Below are 18,245 nucleotides of genomic sequence, written 5' to 3' on the forward strand. Positions count from 1 at the left end.
TGGCATTCTCTGTTGGGACCAATGAAAGTGTGTGTGTTGGCATCATGAGGGGGCAGGATTTCCGGTTTTTTGCCTTGCATAGATAGGGGACAGGGCTGTCATTTTGCCCCCTTCTATATCTAGGTGTGGTACACTCTCCCACTGAGAATGTACTTTTCTCCTTCTAAGAAATTTGAACTCACATTTTTTATCATTTCTCTTATTTGTATTTTGCCAAAATTTGACCAATTAAATGAATCTGTCATATGATCTATTTATATTATTCAAGTATACCTAGAACTGGAAAACATGATCTCATGTCAAAAATCAAACATTGTTAAGTCTCTCTCTCTCTCTCTCTCTCTCTCTCTCTCTATGGGTAAGATAGTTACTGGTTAGTTTTTTTAAATGCTAGTGAAAATGATAGTATCTTACCTTCTTTTAATTGCCCCTTGCCTTTCATGTAGGATTTTTTAAATAATTTGAAAATGACTCATGTCGTTATGCCATTATTAAAAATTGTATATTTTTTGTGTAAACATGGGAAATGATAGTATTTACCCTCATTAAAAAAAATGTGTTATATTAAAAGGGCAAAGAAAAAAAAGATTATGACTTCTTTTTTCACAAACCTTGATTACAATAAGAATTTTCTTTTTATTTATGTTCAAATTAATTTATCATGAAAGAATAGAGAGGATAATTAATTCTTTTTATCATCTATCATTGTTTACTATTCTACCCAAAAAAAATCTTTGTTTATTTAGCCATTGAGTCCAAAGAATGCAAGAGGTTTGATTTAGTTTAGTTGCTTACAGTTCATTGCCCCATCTCCGCTTTTTTCTTTTTTTTTTAAATCAAAAGTTATGATCCATTCAGCACATTGGGTGCTTGTGTGATTTGATTATCTTTTACTACAAAATAGATGAGAAGGTCCAAATGTTATTATAATTTTGAGAAAAAAATTTATAATGCTTTTCAGATAGCCCTATAATGGTGGGAAAATTATCTCCTCCAGTTTCTCAGTGCCTCTAATAGGGGGGGATCTCATGTCCCCACCCGGCAGAGTGTTCGGATAGGGGTAGGGTGGTCATTGTGCCCCCCTTGTTAGGGGCACTGGGGAACTAGGCCGGGTAGAGAACTAGACGGGATAAAGATCATTATGCCTTCAAATATTTTTTCAATATTTTAATAATTTCCCTCTTTCTTAATTTTGAATAAATATACAACCAAACAAATACATATACAATCTTTAAATCCTAAATTCTGAAAGTACCTTTCTTTTACTTCCATGATTTTTATTTTTTTTTAATACCACATGGATGCGAAGGTATTTTTATTATCTCATATGCCAGTTTTTATTTATTTATTTAGGGGTGTTAAAAGTTGTAATTTTTTTTCCCATATGTGAAGGGGGATTACCAAAAAAATAATACAAAACTGGATAAGAGAGAGAGAGAGAGAGAGAGAGAGAGAGAGTACTAAATATGCACTAATTAAGAACATTGAGAGATAGATTAACCTTAATGGCTTGGCAATCATGTTGTAACATCTGTACAACATAGGAGACCTTTTAGGAGATACAATAGGGTTGAATCGTGCCACTGGAGTCACTTTCCTTAAGATTGTAGTCATTCTTTCCTCCCTGAATTTTTATCCTCTCCAGTTACAGCACGGTGCTGTAACGCATCGTGCAGTGCTGTAGATGTCATGTGGCACAGCAGGCCCCACATAATGCACATGGTCTCTACATTTGCCGCACGATGCGTTACAGCACCGTGCTGTAACAGGAGAGGATAACGATTCTTCCCCCCACCCCTCAATGTGTTTGGGTGCAAGATGCACACTCCTAGACCAAGTTTTTTTTCCCTTCATGTATATATAATTAGGAGAAAAGTTCTCTGCATGGGATGCAGGGACCATGCCCAGACACATTGGGGGCGGAAATGACCACCCACTGGCTGAATTTTCACCCTAATTGTGCAGCAATCTCATAGGCTGCCGCACATGCATGGCCCCTGCGGTTCCCCATATAATTATGTTAGAAAGACCAGAATGCTCTTCTAAAAGTATGGTCTACGGACATAGCTTCTTTTTTTTTTTTTGGGTAGAGATGTGGTTTTCAGCTACATGGATTGCTGATTTTTTTTGGTTTGACCTGTGGTTGGGTACTGGGTAGGCTATTTGTTTAGATTTGTGTAATACTTTTTTCCCTCAAAATTAATGACCTTTCAACCTTTTTCAAATCTCTATCCCTTGGGTTGAAGCTTGAGGGGAAAGTTAAGATTGATGTGGAAAGCATATCCATAAGGTATGATTTGGCCTGTGGAGAGAGAGAGAGCCTATTTCATTGATGGTGGAGAGAACTCTAGTATCCAACAGGCTCAGGGGAGGGGATAAAACTCCTTTCCTGAAGAGCCAGTAGATTACCTAACATTTTTTTGGGGTAATTGATTATTTCTAATTTGAGAAGATTTTTTTGTTTGCTTATGAACTCGGGATTACGGATGTAATCGGATTGAATTTGAATAGAATATTACATTATCTGTATCCGCATTCAATTAGCTTTTTAATGGATTCAGATAGTTTTAGGAAACCAAATTTTCAAGTACGGATTTCTCCTAAACGAATACTAACATGAATCGAATATGAATTTTTGACTATCCATTTGTATTCTAGTGAAGAATGGAGAGTTGAGTCGTGAGTCTGAAAAAAGCAGTGTTGCAATCTCACTGTTTGTGTTTAGCACCAGAGAATTAAAGAAGACAAAAATTCAAGTGACGACTCCACTAGGATTGATGTTGAAGTGTCACATATGAAAATATATAGATGTCCTCATAAATCAAATTTTTTTTAATTTAATTTCTTGTTTAGTAAATTGTAATATACCGTGAATTGATAACTAACTGCATTTATATATTATAAAAATATTATTTATAGAACTATTATTTTATCATATTTTTATAACCAGACCTAAACCACTTGGAAAATATCTAGTCTAAAATTGAAATATTTGTATTTGCATCCAATTAGCTTTTGAACAAATTCAGATAATTGAGGAAACTGATTTTCGAATACGAATTCCTCTAAATAGATATTGTTGTTGTTAGAATCTGAACTTCCACGTCAAAGGGAGATCTACACACCACAAATTAAGAGTTGAACAAGAGAGAGGGTCAGAGCGGACTCCGAAGTGGACTCTCCAATGCTAAAGTCAGTAATACAAGCAACAATAGTATGAGCTGAGAATTGAGCGAGTAATTAGGTGAGAGGAATAAATGTGATTAGAGATATCGTTATGTTGTACAAGACCCTCCTATTTATAGAATGGATAACAATAGAATTAGGTTTCTTGTTGAAAAAGAAAGGAAAGTTCCCTTGTGGAAAGTCCCCTATCACAATGGCAGTTATACGATGAGAGACTCGAGCTTCAATGGATGATAACAGTTTTCACCTCAATCTTTCACTTTGACTGGATCTTCTGTCACGTGTCAATCATCCATAGGTGGACCATTTTAATGCATATCAAATATAAATATGAATTTTTGATTATCCAATTATATCCATACTAGAGATGTGTTCAGTTTGAAGAAAGTGAATGAAAATAGCAAAAGATGCAGTAAAGCCAATGCAATTTTCATTGAAAGTTAATTTGCTGTGTTTGGATGTAATGCAAGTCTTTTTATGGACATGTTTTTTTCCCCCTTTTGAATGGTAATGAGAGTGGAGATTTTTTTTCACGTCATCTCACATCCTAGCCATATGGGATCTACACTGACACACTTTCTCTTATCCGATCATGTGTGTTCCCTATATTGATGAAATCTTTTCTTGTGCCATGATTGGTGTGCCATTGGAGATTCCTCCTATGCTAGTGGCATGGGGGAAGGAACCCTCTATTGATCTCTCTCATATTTCCCTTCCATACTCTTCAAACAAAATGAATAATGGCACAACTACCAAATGAGACACCTCAAGGAAAAAAGTTTTCCAACTTTAAATTGAAATTAAATCAAATCCAGGCGCTTTAAAACTAGGGTTGTAAATGAATAGTCGAAATTTGTTTCCGTATCCGTGTCTGTATCCATTTAACACTATTTGAATCCGTCCGAAAGCTAAACGGATGCGGATACGGAGAGGCTATAGCTATCCGAAAAGCAATATTTACATGTAAATGGATAAAATATCGGATCCATATCCGTGTCTGTATCCATTTAGCACTATCCGAATCCATCCGAAAGCTAATCAAATGCGAATGCAGATATAGCACTATCTGAGCCGAATCCGATCCGTTTACATCCCTATTTAAAACTCAATAATCTGTTGACATATCAAGAATTTTTTCTTTTGAAAAAAAAAGGAGTTTAAACTTGGCCATCACTAGCTGTGAAAACAAAAATGGAGTGGTCCATGTTATAGAGGACCTACCCAGCTACACTACCTCAGTGTTCAAGTCTCAGCCTCAAATGAAACAGGGGTAGTATCTCGAAAGTGGATCTAAAGTGACAAGAAATTACAAGAATTCCACTAGATTTCATTATTTAGTTCAGGGCTAATGATTTGAGAGAAACATGGAAATGGTGCCATTGAATTCCTAACTTATTAGATTGGAACTCAGCAAAGACTCATCCCCAAATGAATCTATCTTTCTAGTGGTTGGGGTTATCATAATTGGGAGAGAGATCGCTACGATGTCAGAGTGCAATTTTTTATCATCGAAGAATTTTATCGCATTTAACGAGAAAAAAAAAAGTATAGGATCCATAGAATTTTATTTTTGATCATGTTTCCTTTCTTTTAGTCAGTAAAATAGCCAACTTACCTTCGATAACAAAATCTACAAGTCTTGTGAATAAAAAAAATCCATAAATCTTAGATTTATAAAATCTTTGCTTCTTCTTCTTGATTCGATGTAAGCCAATCCCGTGTCGATTCCGTGTTCATAAACCTTGGTTATAATGTGGATGGGTTTTGGGTGTTTGTGAGGGCAAAGCGGATATAATTTTGACTTTGAGGTCAGCGGTTGGTAACTTGGTAGTGGTAAAGGGCTGCCTCTCTTGCTGGACTGTGATGAGAAGATAATGAAGTTTGAACTCCCCAGCGCCAACCCATTGCCATCCCTACATATCTGAGCTGTTAAATCAGAGTTTTTGAGTCATTCTATGAAAGAAAATGACACTTTGGTCTATTGGCATTGACCCCTGAAGCCTTGACCGGGTCCTAAGGATGGGGGGAAGGTGCCTTTATTTAGCAATTAGCATTGGACGACGACAAAGGTGTGAAGCTTTTGTTGCTATAGTCCTTGTTTTGAAAACCCCAAAATTATATTTTGGCCCTTAACTTCGGAGGTTGGTAGTGGAGGATCTTGAAAGTGGTGGTGGTGGTGGTGGTGGTGGTGATAGTGGTGGTGGTGGCCCGTCATCACCTTGTGATGGAAGTGCCATCTTCGGGGGCACCGAAAAAGGTGATGGTTATCGCCGACCCAACGCGTGAGTCGGCGATTGCACTTCAATGGGCTCTTTCTCATGCAGTGCTTGAGAAAGATGAGCTTTTCCTCCTACATGTAGAACAACCAGTTTCATGGCGTGCCACATTCTCTACCTTCCTTAGAAAACCTTCGTCGCCAGTTATCATGTCCACCGCCAGCAACTCTTCATTGGAAGCCAATATTGTTGGGGGAGATACTGATTTTCTTGATGTAATGAAGCATGCATCTGAGGTTGCTCAACCCAAAGTTAAGGTTCATATAGAGAGGATTGAAATTGATGGAAAGGATAAGGCCTCTACCATTCTCATGAAGAGTAGAATGCTTTCCATTGACATCCTTGCCATTGGCCAGCGTCGTAGTCTCTCCAATGCCATATTAGGGTGAGAGCTTCAATCACAAGGTTATTACATTTCTATGGTAAATGGAATCGACGAGTCTACGGCTGTGTTTGGTATGCATTCTTGGAATAGATTTTGGGTCTAGAATTTCATTTTGAAACCTAATTCTTTTCTATTTTCTCGCTTCAGTAGACATTCTAAACCGAGAAGAATCTATTCCAAGAGTGTATATCAAACACAACCAATGATTTTATAATAAAGAAGGATAATTAATAATTTTGAATTGGGTTAGTGTGGCCTCTGCATGTGCGTGGGGGTCAATAAGAACACATGCGTTGGCATCATGGTGCGAGATTTTCCACCTTTTCATGAGGGCAGGGTGGTTAAGAGGAATTATAATGATACCACATATATTCTTTTTCCCTTTATAATTACAAGTATCCTCCTCTGCTGAATCTAAATTCCCTGTTCTGATTTGCTTCTTATGTGATTAACAGATGTAGACGGAGTGGAGGGTCTACAAGAGGGACAAGAGGGATAGATACAGCAGAGTATTTGATTGAGCACAGTAAGTGCACATGCGTTGGAGTTCAGAAGAAGGGCCAAAATGGAGGATATCTTCTTAACTCCAAGAAACACAGAAATTTCTGGCTTCTTGCATAGTACATAAATGATCAATTAATTCGGTTTGAGAGCTCTCTATGACACTGGGTTTCTGCCATGGTTTGGGTTTCATTCTCCTACCAAAAAAAAAAAAGGGTTTCATTCAGTTCACTGGTGGTTCTAAGATCACCCATTTTTGTTGCTTATTGGAGTTAGCAGAGAGAAATAGTTTACTTTGGTTATATGGTTTGCTAAATCAAGTTACCATTTTCCATGTATTTTAGTGAATGAACAGGTTTACTAATGTGTATTTTGCATTCTTTGTCCCTGTCCTTCACTCTGCTATGGTTCAATGGTTTCTTATTTTCATATTTATGTTTTTTCTCTCGAAAAACCAATAATTCTAGTGTAAATATTCCTAAACACAACCATGTGGAGTGGAGAATGGTTCTGATTTGCAGAGATTACTCTTATATCTTTTAGGAGAATCTTTAAGGTAATTATGGGATCATATGGTGGATTACATTATGACCCTCCTCAAATCCTACAGTGGCAAGAGCCTCGTGCACTGGTTACACCCTTTCCAAATTGTTAGGAACCATTGCAACAAAATTGAGCGAAATGGCGTTGACAATCGAATCTTAGAACCAGGATTCATTAACTGAACTCCGTATAACAAATTGGGAATAGAAAATGAATCAAATAAATCTATGAATCTAGCAACCATGGACTCACCCCACAAGATTTTTTCCTTCTGAAAAACAATAACGAATTTTGTTGCGAGGATTGAATGGAGGAACCAAAAGAGAACCCTGAATAAATTTTGCTACCGACTTAGAAGAAAATGAAGAAATTAATGCCTCATTGATATGTATGCCAGCGAAACTCCTCACATGAAAAAACCTTGTGACTGAAAAGCTTGGAATTCACCCATGAATTGCAGATAAGATTATATGGACAACAAAAGTTCCATTGAATGAGTGATTTTATTTTTTTATTTTGGGGGTGGGGGTGAATCACAGTTCATCACGCATATTTTCTATTGGAACCTCCACATCAGGAACTACATTTTCATGAACATAAACTAAATTTATGGCGTCTTCTGCAGTTCGAGGTCTCATCCCTCCTTGTCCAACCATTCCTGCCTTGATGGCAGCAGTAAGCTTTCTCTGCAACTTGAGCAGCCCAATACGTTTTGAGACAACATATAGAACAGCACAGGAGAAGAGGAGAAACCCTACCACAACTATCAACCTATCCAGATAATATTCCATGAGTTATTCCAAGTAGGTGCCAGTAGTAAAAATAGTAAATAAAATTGCTTAAACTTCTTCACCTGTCAAGGACATCCTGGCGTTGCATTGTTGAGAGTAGATTCCGAGTCCTCATAAGCAGTGAGCGATGTCCCTTATATTCACTTTCTGCCTTCTTTAATACTCCTGTTGATTCCCCTGAACAATCCAGAAAATTTATTGTTAGTTCTGGCTCCAGGCAGAAGATTTGCTCAATCATCAATTACCAATTATATCCTTAATTTACCAGTTAAGATTATACGATTAACTTCCTGAGAAAAGCTTTATCCCTCATGAGAAAGAGAGAGAGAGAGAGGGTTGGGGGATGTGCAGCGCTACTCACAGGTCCCTGTAACCGTTTTCGGTAGAATAATTGCATGAATAATTCAAGTGGATGTGTGAATGCCACTACAGTCATTACTGTTCTCAAGTGATTGGTGTTAATGCATGCCTGGTTTAAGAAATTTAACCTAGTAAACTCAACTTGTTTAGCAGAGTCCACAGATGAGCCCATGCAGTCACAAACGACAATGCAGTAATGCACAAGATAAAACTGAACTGACAATGGAAGTTTAAACTCTACTAACATTGCCAACCAAGTTTATGTCTTGAACAGTTTACACTATCCTTAACTGTCGTTACAAATAAAATTGTGTCCAATCTTATCAGGTGGCATGGCAGAAATAGGGGCACATAATAGTTGGTTCTCCGAAAGCTTTGATGGGACTGAGATTCTGTATGCCAATGTCATAATACAAGCCTACTAGAATAAGATAGATGGGGGTTACAGTCATTGTAACTGCTTTCTTTTCTTTTCTTCTAAGTTTAGTTTTAAGCAGTCTCCCATTTTGATGCAATCCCGGATTCGAAAACCCCGATTGGAATCGTTATGGGCCCACATGAATAGTAAAAAACTCAAATCAAGGGCTTAGTGGCAAAACAGTAAATATTCTTAATTTATAAGAGAGTGGCAACTTGATAAATAAATGGAATCTTAAATGATTACTAAGTTATAAAGAAAGAAGAGGATAGAATAGGGATAAAAGTCTCAAGGAGGGAAAAGTGGGGATAAAGGCAAAAGGGAAGATTATTAATGGAAATTGAGGGAATAAATAAAGAATCAAAACATATCATGGGGGACGGGGATGTAATCTTCTACATTGGATCGAAACAACAGGAAGAAGATAACGGAGGACTTCAAATGGAAGAACTCCTTCACAACAGCTCCTTTCAACTGGAAGTTTCAGTCGAACAGTCTGTCCTTCCTGATGTCTGAAGATCTACCAGAATATACCCAAGAGATTAGGCAACAACAGAGAACCGGCTACATGAAATGATTCCCTGTGGCAACCTCAGAACCAGCGGTGATCCCTGGTTCACTCTCACAGTAGGGGAATGATTTGGATGAGAGATTCTGGTTTCGGGTTGTTTGTCAAAGGTAACTCAAACCCCCAAATATGAGGTTGAATAAAGAGTTTCTGAGGGAGATCTAAACTTCCATTTTGTACTCCATAAATCCTAAAAATGGAAAAGGGAATAGGGAAGCAGAAAAGAGAGAAAGAAAGAAAGAGGTAAGGAGGACCTGAAAGGAGAAGGCAAGAATCTAGAAGACATTTGCCCCTGTGCTATGTCAAACCAGCAACTGAAACCAAATTTTCAATTCTATAATTCAATTATACTTCCAATCATTGGGACACATGTATAAATTAAAAAAAAAACAAAAACATTTACCAATGGAAACCTAGTCAATTAGGAAATAAGCTCTTCCCTAAAATAAAATAATTGCTACCCACTATAAAATAAAATAAATGCTAACTGCGTGGTTCTGCGCCGACACAGGACCACTGAGTTTCACCCTAATGAAATAAAAATCCCATTCAGACAGATCCCCTGACGCTCTCATTGCCCCTGTGCTGGTTCAGGCGTTACACAACTAGACAGCGATCTCTTCCTAAAATAAAATATTGCTCCTATGTAATCTACGCCTTTGACCAAAACATCGGGTTGGACCTCTGGCATCTCGGCTTGGGTCTCCAAAGCGGGTTGTGCCGGTCCAACCATATCAATGCTACTGCATCAAGTCTTCTTTGAAAAGTACTTGACTCTGTCGAGTTTGGATGGGGACCAACGATACCACTGAGTCAACTCGTTGAAGGAAAAATGAGCCAATGGTACACTAGAGCTTGATGGTTGGAAGCTCCTTCGCGGGAAGAACCTTCATCTCGATCCCACCGTGATTGAATTTGAATTGATGTCCTTTCATTGATTCCTCCTAAAGATTTCATTTCAATTGGAATTTGGTTATTCACAATGTAAGATGATCCCTGTTAAGCATCCATGGCTGAAATGTTAAAGCGCTCAACTCATAATTGGTAAATTTGTAGGTTCAATTCCTGCTGGATGCACGCCAATGGGAACGTTCAATAAGTCTATTGGAATTGGCTCTGTATCAATGGAATCTCATCATCCATACATAACGAATTGGTATGGTATATTCATACCATAACATATGAATAGTAAGAACTAGAATTCTCATAGCCACAATGTTGTACCCTTTTATCAAATAACCATGGTCTTCCAAGAAGGATGTCACACATCTTTAGAGATAGGATGTCACATTGCATTGTATGGATCAACCCCCAATAGAATATGTGAGCAAACACCTTTCATTGATTTTTTAGGTTGGTGTTGTACACCCAGACAACTTTGTAGGGGTTAGGATGTGTAACGTATCTTCAAACCAAGCTTGCAAGCGACATCTTCAATAACGACGTTGGTACAACAACCATTGTCGATTACTAGAGTGCATCGACTGTAGTTGCATTGTACTTTGGTATGGAATATACTATCGCGATGTTAGCCATCCTCGTTAGATGCCTTGTGTGTAGCCAAAAGTGGACGAAGAACGTAGCAATACTACGATGCTCTATCACTATCACAATCATCGACCTCACTAGGTTCACGCTCATGCTCTGCCTCTAAAAGTACTACCTCGTTTCTCCATTACTCTTCTGAAGAAATAACCATGAATTCTTCCAGACGGCTAGGACATTAAGTAGAGAAATGTCTAAACCCCTTGCATATAAAACATTGTATCTTAGCCCATGACTTCAAATGAGGTCTGTCGGAACCACACTGAGGTAGAGAATAAGGACTATTTGGCCATTAGGATGCCATAGAAGAACCACTAGCCTGTGGCTTACTGAACGACTTCTCCAGTTGAGAATGTTGCTTGCTCGAACTATCACCTCGGGGGAAAGTGGTTGTAAAAGTCCTTCGAGTGTAGGGCCACTTAAGACTCTCTTCTACCTGATAAGCTACTTGTACAACGTTCTCCATCATAGGCAGTAGACTTGACACTAGTGCAACACTGATCTGAGGATGTAAGCCATTGCAAAACTATGCCGCCAATAATTCTTCATCACACTCAAAATCAGATCGAGTGTAACTAATAAAAACTAGCCACATACTCCTAAACAATCATGCTATCCTGTCTCAATTGCACGAACTTGAGGTGCACACGCTGCTTGTAGACAGTCGGCAGGAATCTTCAGTTCATGGCTTTGCTCATCTCACCCAAGTAGTGACTATCCTAATGCCTTGAGTTCGATTCTGTTTCTGATACTTGATCCACCAGACTCGATCTGTGCCCTTCAGTTTAGCCTCCAGAAAAAGAATTTTTCTGGGCTCAGTCAACTCATACCATCTGAAGAGTATCTATAAACTATGAACCAAATCAAGGTACTGTTCCGAGTTGTTATCCCCGTAAAAATTGAGGACGTCCAACTTCCCTCCTTTGTCAGCTCAAAAAAGATCATCATGTCGTCCATCCCCATATGGTGGTGTCGGTGTTGTAAAATGAGAGGGTGATGGTGTTGTATAATGTGGCAGCAGTGGTGGTGATGAGGCAATGTGAAACTGACCATGTGGTGCTAAGTTGGAAGAATCCCTAGACTAAATGAGACACTTTCGCTCAACTGAAGCTACCGATTTGTAAAATAGAAGCTTGTAGAGATGACATCATGAAATGAATGGAAGAGACTCTGGAGTTGAAACCATCAACACTAGTGGCGAGATTATCAACCTGGTCTGTGAGACGAATGATGTCAGCTTTGTTTCCTCCTTGTGGGAGTTGAGCTACTGAATAGCTTCACTAAGCCCTTGATTTGAGTTTATCAAGGGCTTAGTGGTAAATCAGTAAATATTCCTAATTTTATAAGAGAGTGGTAACTTGGTAAATAAATGAAATCTTAAATGATTACTAAGGCATAAAAAACGAAGAGGATAGAATACGGATTAAAATTTAAAGAGGAGGGACAAACATGGAATGGAAATAAATAGAGGGGATGAGTGGCAATAAAGGAAACGTGGAGGGGTATTAATTGGAGATCGAGAGAATAAATAAAGAAGCAAAACATATCCTAGGGGAGGGGGATGTTGTCTGCTACCTTAGACGGAAAACAAAAGGCGGAAGATAATGAAAGATTTCGAATGGAAGGACTCTTACACAACAGCACCTATCAACTTGAAGTATTAGTCGAACAGTCCTTCCTTAGATTAGGCAACAACAGAGAACAAGAGACCTGAAGTGATTACCTGCGACAACCATAGTACTAAAACTCGCGAAATTTCGGTCGAGATATCGAATATTTCGAGTATCTCGACCTGTCCGAAACGAAATGCAAGTCCGAAATGAAAAATGCAATATTTCGAATATTTCGGAAATTTCGGTCATCTCGTTTCGAAAATTTCGGAAATCTCGGACATTTTTGGCATTTTACACCCACAGAAAAATACCATATTTCGACCGAGATTTCGACGAAATTTCGGTATCTCGGAAATTTCGGTCAGACCGAAACACCGAAACAAAACGAGATTTAGTACCATGGCGACAACTTGCAGAACCAGTGGTGAATCCCTGGTTCAATCTCATGGTAGGGGAATGATTTGGATGAGAGATTCTGGGAGCGTTGTTTGTTAGAGGTAACTCAAACCCCCAAACGTAAAGCTGAATAAAGAGTTTCTGAGGAAGATTGGAACTTCCCTTTTGTACTCCTTCGTTAATGCTAAAACAAGGGAAGGGAATAGGGAAGCAAAAAAGAGAGATAGAAGGGTACTGAAGAGAGGAAAGAAAGAGGTAAGGAGGACCTGGAAGAGGAAGGCTCAGATTTGCAGAGAAGTACGAAGAAGAATGAACAAGGACACTGACTTGCAATAAGGAAGAGGGAAGATTAAGAGAGAAGGAAACGGCAGCCAGCAGGCCTACGCCACACCACAGAAACTCAAAACTCCAATCGTTGGGTCCACATGTAAAAATAAGAAGAAAAAAAAAACACTAACAATGGAAACCTACTCAAATAGGAAATAAACTCAAATAAGAAACTAAAAAAAAACTCCTACGTAATTTACCCACCATAAAATAAATAAAAGATTGGTCCTATGTAATCTTGTTGAATAATGTACACCAGAATACCATTGGGGTTTTCTGGTCCTTTTACAGTTGTTTCTTTGTATTCATGTACCTCCTAGTTAAGTCGGCTAAGCTAGGGGTATTTTGGACTTTATGCCGTAATTCCTTATAAATACATAGGCTTGTGTGATCACATCGATCATTCAAGCATTCTCCCATATTCTGTTTTGTGAACATGGTATCAAAGCCAAATTCTCTGATCTAGGTTTTCAAAACTTCCCCTCCATTATTCTTCTTTCGCTTCTCCTCTCTCTTCTCTTCCCTTCTATCTCCTCCCTTGGTTCTCTCCATCCACTTTAGGGCAGCTCTAATGAGGTGATCTTCTGATCTACACCACTTGAGATCGATAGCTGCTGGTTTCACCTTCTGCGATTTTTTGGATTTCTCCACTTCTTGAAGATCGAGCCTCTATTACCTTGAGGATTGTTTCTTACTTCTTGGAGATTCATATTAGCAACCTTGGACAGCAACTATCAAAGGTGTACACCGACAACTGAAGACAATCCCTCATAAATCGATATCTCTTTCAGGGTTTTTCAAAACCCTGACTCCAATCGATTTTTGGGGTTATAGGTTTCTGATCTTGCTGATTTTCGGAGGGTTTGTTTCTTCCACTTCAAGGAGCACTCGACATTAATTTCAGCAACTTTTAAGTGTTTTGAAGACCCCTAACCCCAATCAATCTCCTCTTTCAGGGTTTTTTCAAAACCCTACGCCATATCAATTTTTGGGGATAGGGATGCTTGCTGCTGCTATTTTTTTCAAGGAAGTTTCTGCTGCTAAGAGGGTCTCTCGACCTCATATTCAACCTCTACTTCTGGTTTTTTTGCATAGCTTCTACTCTCACCATGCCAGACTCCGAAATTACCTCGGCTACTTCTGGAGGTGATGGTCAGTCCAGGACTGAGTTCCTCCCTTATGCTGTGGCTATTAAACTTGATGGTTCCAACTACCTAATGTGGGCCAGATCTCTCTCTTTGACTATGGCTAGAAGAGGACTTACTGGCCATCTTACTGGCACCTCTACACAATCCCTTGATGAGGGCCCCCATCAAACTTGATGGAATGCTACTGATGATATGGTTATGTCCTTCGTTCTGAACTCTATGCAACCTGAACTTTCTAGTCAGTATTTACTTCTTGACGCAACTACACAAATATGGACTGCTGCCAAGGAAAAAAATGGACAATTGGGGAATGATGCACAGGTTTATGAGATCAGGAAGACACTCCATACCACTACTCAGAAGGAGTTGTTAGTCGCCAAATATTATGCTGCCCTCAAGAGCTTAAGGCAATAATTGGATCACTACTCTCGTTTTCAGCCTTCTACAGCTGCCGACATTGCTGCCTATCGAAAGTATGTGGACCAGATTCGAGTTTATGATTTTTTGGCTGGTTTTAATGCTGAATATGATCCAATTAGCATGCAAGTTCTTGGTAGGGTTCCTTTTCCCACATTGGAGCAAGCCTTTTCTTTTGTTCATACTGAAGAGACACGTCGGGCTACTATGATGTTGACTCCTACGGTTGAGAGATCAGTCCTACAGGCTGCTGGTTCCAATTATACTCCAACTTCTGAGAGTATTGCTTCTGCTGCTGCCCCTGCAAAAGAGCCTATAAAGTGTGAACACTGCAACAAATCATATCACACTAAGGCTCAATGTTGGAAATTACATGGGACACCCATTGATTTTGAGGCCAAACGTGGTCGTGGTAAAACTAAAAACAAGGCTAATCATACTGAAAGTGTAGCTACAGCCCCCACTGCTGAAACTGGTCTCTCCCAGGAAGAACTACTGGCTTTTAGGAGTATGTTACAGACTTCCGCTGCCTCTACTACATCTGCTGCCAGTTACTCCACTCCATCAGGTTCCTATTTTGCCCATTCAGGTATTTCCTTTGCTGGTCATTGTGCATCAGTTGTCTCCACTCCATGGATCATAGACTCCGGTGCCACTGATCACATGACAGGTTCTTCTAGCCTTTTGCATACCTATTCTCCTACTTCTGGCAAGGATAAAGTTATAGCTGATGGATCCCTCTCATCTATTTCTGGGAAAGGATCCATTAGTTGTTCCCCTTCTCTTTCCTTGTCTTCTGTGTTGCATATTCCCAATTTCACTACTAACCTTCTATCTATTAGTAGTATTACAAAAAATCTGAATTGCAAAGTGACATTTTTTCCAACTTATTGTGTCTTTCAAGAACTGGAATCGGGGAAGACGATTGGATTGGGTAAAGTGCATGGTGGATTGTACCTGCTTGATGGTGAACCTCTTGCTACGAAAGCATTACCTTCTCAGCTCTGTCAGCTTGCATCTTTCTCCTCTGAATTACATTATTGGAATATGTAATCCAGAATACCGAGGGGGTATTTTGGTCCTTTTGGGGGTAGTTTAATTCTTATGTCATTAGGTCTAGGACACCCCCCCTTAGGAACTTTATTACATTTATTTCCAGTATTAGTAAAAAATTGTAATAAGGAAGATTTCTTTTGTGAGCCTTGTGTCTTGGCCAAACAGACACGTTCAAACTATCCTATTTCTAATAAAAAGTCTTCTTCTTTATTTCACTTGGTTCATACTGATGTGTGGGGTCCTAGTCGAAAAGCTTCTATTTCTGGTCATCGATGGTATGTCACTTTCATAGATTGTTAGTCCCGATTCACTTGGGTCTACCTGATGCATACAAAAAATGAGGTTTTTACATATTTTCAGCATTTTCACAAGTTGGTCCAGACCCAATTTAATGCCTCTTAAAGTCTTGAGAAGTGACAATGGGACAGAATATATGGAAGGTCAGTTCCAAACATACCTTGCTGCCCATGGGATTTTTCATCAGACCAGTTGTGTTGACACTCCAGCCCATACTGGTGTGGCTGAGAGGAAAAATCGCCATCTCTTGGAGGTAGCAAGAGCACTGATGTTTACCCGCCATGTCCCATCTTTTTATTGGGGCGATGTTGTCCTCACTGTGGCCTATTTGATTAATAGCCTGCCCAGTTGGGTTATTGATTCCAAATCCCCTGCCGAGCTATTACTTGGCTCTTACTTGGCTCTTCTTCTTTTGTTGTTTCCCCTAGGGTGTTTGGCTGTGTTTGTTATGCCAGGGATACTTGGTCCCCTGGTAAACTTGATCCCCGTAGTCTCCGCTGCATTTTCTTAGTATACTCTGCCACCCAAAAGGGGTACAAGTGCTATTATCCTCCTACCCGACGTACCCTGGTAAGTATGGATGTTGTTTTTCATGAGACTGTCTCTTCTTATTTGTCCCCACCTCTTCAGGGGGAGAGTGTTAGTGAAGATGTGCTGACCACAGAACCTCCCCTACAGTATGTTTACAATGAGTCTGTTCCTGATCCTTTTACTCCTATTCCTCTACCTCAGGGCGAGAGGTTCCTATACAGGGGGAGACCATCACAGATAATGTTGTTGACATTCCTATTCAGGGGGAGAAAACTCTAGTTCAAAAAACTCCAGTCCAAAAAACCATTAGTGAATTTCAGAAGAGGATTGATGACTCTAATGTGCAGACTTATACAAGGAAATACAAGCAGCTTCAATCCATTGTAGCACCAGTACCCATCCAATTGCCGAACCTGGTTCCAAAACCTGGTAATACTTCTTCTCTTGATTTACCTATTACTACTCGTAAAGGTGTCAGGGCTTGCACTAGGCACCCTATTTCCTACGTTGTTTCTTATGACTCCCTTTCTCCATCCTTCCGTGCTTTTGTTTCTTCTCTTTCTTCTGTTCGTATTCCTAACAACTGGCAGGAAGCTCTATCAAATGGAAAGTGGAAGGCAACAATTATGGAAGAAATGGCAGCCCTGAAAAAAAATAACACATAGGATCTTGTGGTTCTTCCACTTGGGAAGAGAACTGTTGGATGCAAATGGGTGTTTGTAGTGAAACAGAAGGTGGATGGCACTGTGGATAGGTACAAGGCATGACTCGTGGCAAAGGGGTTCACCCAGACATACAACATTGATTACCAGGAGACCTTTGCCCCTGTTGCAAAGCTGAATACTGTTCGAATTTTTTTATCCTATGCAGTCAACCTTGGATGAGAATTGCAACAGTTGGATGTGAAGAATGCTTTCCTAAATGGAGAACTGGATGAGGAGGTGTAAATGGACATTCCATCAGGGTTCTCTTGTGACAAAAACAAAGGTAAAGTGCGTAAATTGAAGCGTGTACTTTATGGGCTAAAGCAGTCACCTCGAGCATGATTTGGTCGGTTTCACAAAGCCATGGTTTCTGTGGGCTATAAGCAGAGTAATGCTGATCACACTCTCTTTATAAAGAGGGTTGGTGGAAAACTCACTATACTTATGGTCTATGTTGATGACATAGTGGTTACTGGCAATGATGGTGATGAGATCAGCCGGTTGAAGACTTTTCTTGGGCGGGAGTTTGAGATTAAAGATCTAGGAAAGCTACGGTACTTTCTTGGGATTGAGGTTGCCAGATCTTCTGAAGGTATCTTTCTCTCCCAAAGGAAGTATGTCCTAGATTTGTTGGCTGAAACTGGTTTGTTAGAATGTCATCCTTCAGATACTCCTACGGATGTTAATGTTCGTCTCAAGGAAAAAGAGGGTGACCTGTTGATAAAGACCGGTACCAAAGACTAGTGGGAAAGTTGATTTATCTCTCACACACATGTCCTAACATTGTTGTTGTTGTGAGTACTGTGCCTCAGTTTATGTATGATCCCTACTCTTCTCATATGGAGGCTATTCTTCGTATCCTTCACTACTTGAAGTCAGCTCCTGGAAAAGGCATTCTCCTGTCTTCTCAGGGTCACCTACGGATAGAGGCATATACTAATGCTGATTGGGCTGGTTCTCCAGATCGCAAGTCTATCTCTGGGTATTGTTCTTTTGTAGGTGGCAATCTTATCACTTGGAGTAGCAAGAAGCAAAATGTGGTGGCTCGTTCTAGTGCTGAAGCAGAATTTCGTGCTATGGCACACGACATTTGTGAGCTTCTTTGGTTCAAAGGGTTGCTACAAGATCTTAGTGTTCCTATTCATCTTCCTATGATGTTGTACTGTGACAACAAGGCTGCAAT

At 39.5% G+C, this 18,245-nt stretch overlaps 2 protein-coding genes across 2 annotated transcripts in view; one reads left to right on the forward strand and one right to left on the reverse strand.

Moving 5' to 3' along the window:
• The first annotated feature begins 5,386 nt into the window (after positions 1-5,386).
• LOC122669846 (universal stress protein PHOS34) lies at positions 5,387-6,531 on the forward strand. Its single transcript, XM_043866717.1, has 2 exons — positions 5,387-5,847; positions 6,303-6,531. The coding sequence occupies exons 1-2, from the start codon at positions 5,411-5,413 to the stop codon at positions 6,466-6,468; spliced, it is 603 nt and encodes a 200-aa protein (XP_043722652.1). The 5' UTR covers positions 5,387-5,410; the 3' UTR covers positions 6,469-6,531.
• Positions 6,532-7,247: 716 nt separating this feature from the next.
• LOC122669359 overlaps positions 7,248-18,245 on the reverse strand; it is a 28,830-nt gene continuing 17,832 nt past the window's right edge. The window contains exons 7-8 of the mRNA XM_043866110.1: positions 7,745-7,859; positions 7,248-7,662 (exon numbers count right to left, since the gene is read on the reverse strand). Of these exons, the coding sequence (XP_043722045.1) occupies positions 7,425-7,662; positions 7,745-7,859 (353 nt within the window). The 3' untranslated portion in view covers positions 7,248-7,424. The remainder of the gene's footprint in view (positions 7,663-7,744; positions 7,860-18,245) is intronic.

This window comes from Telopea speciosissima, chromosome 7 (assembly GCF_018873765.1).
Source record: "Telopea speciosissima isolate NSW1024214 ecotype Mountain lineage chromosome 7, Tspe_v1, whole genome shotgun sequence".
NCBI lineage: Eukaryota > Viridiplantae > Streptophyta > Magnoliopsida > Proteales > Proteaceae > Telopea > Telopea speciosissima.

Bases quoted from the DNA above. Each gene is read 5' to 3' on its own strand.
- LOC122669846 (XM_043866717.1), top strand. From the start codon at position 5,411: ATGGAAGTGCCATCTTCGGGGGCACCGAAAAAGGTGATGGTTATCGCC. The intron at 5,848-6,302 runs GTGAGAGCTTCA...TGTGATTAACAG, and splicing joins CTCTCCAATGCCATATTAGG to ATGTAGACGGAGTGGAGGGT.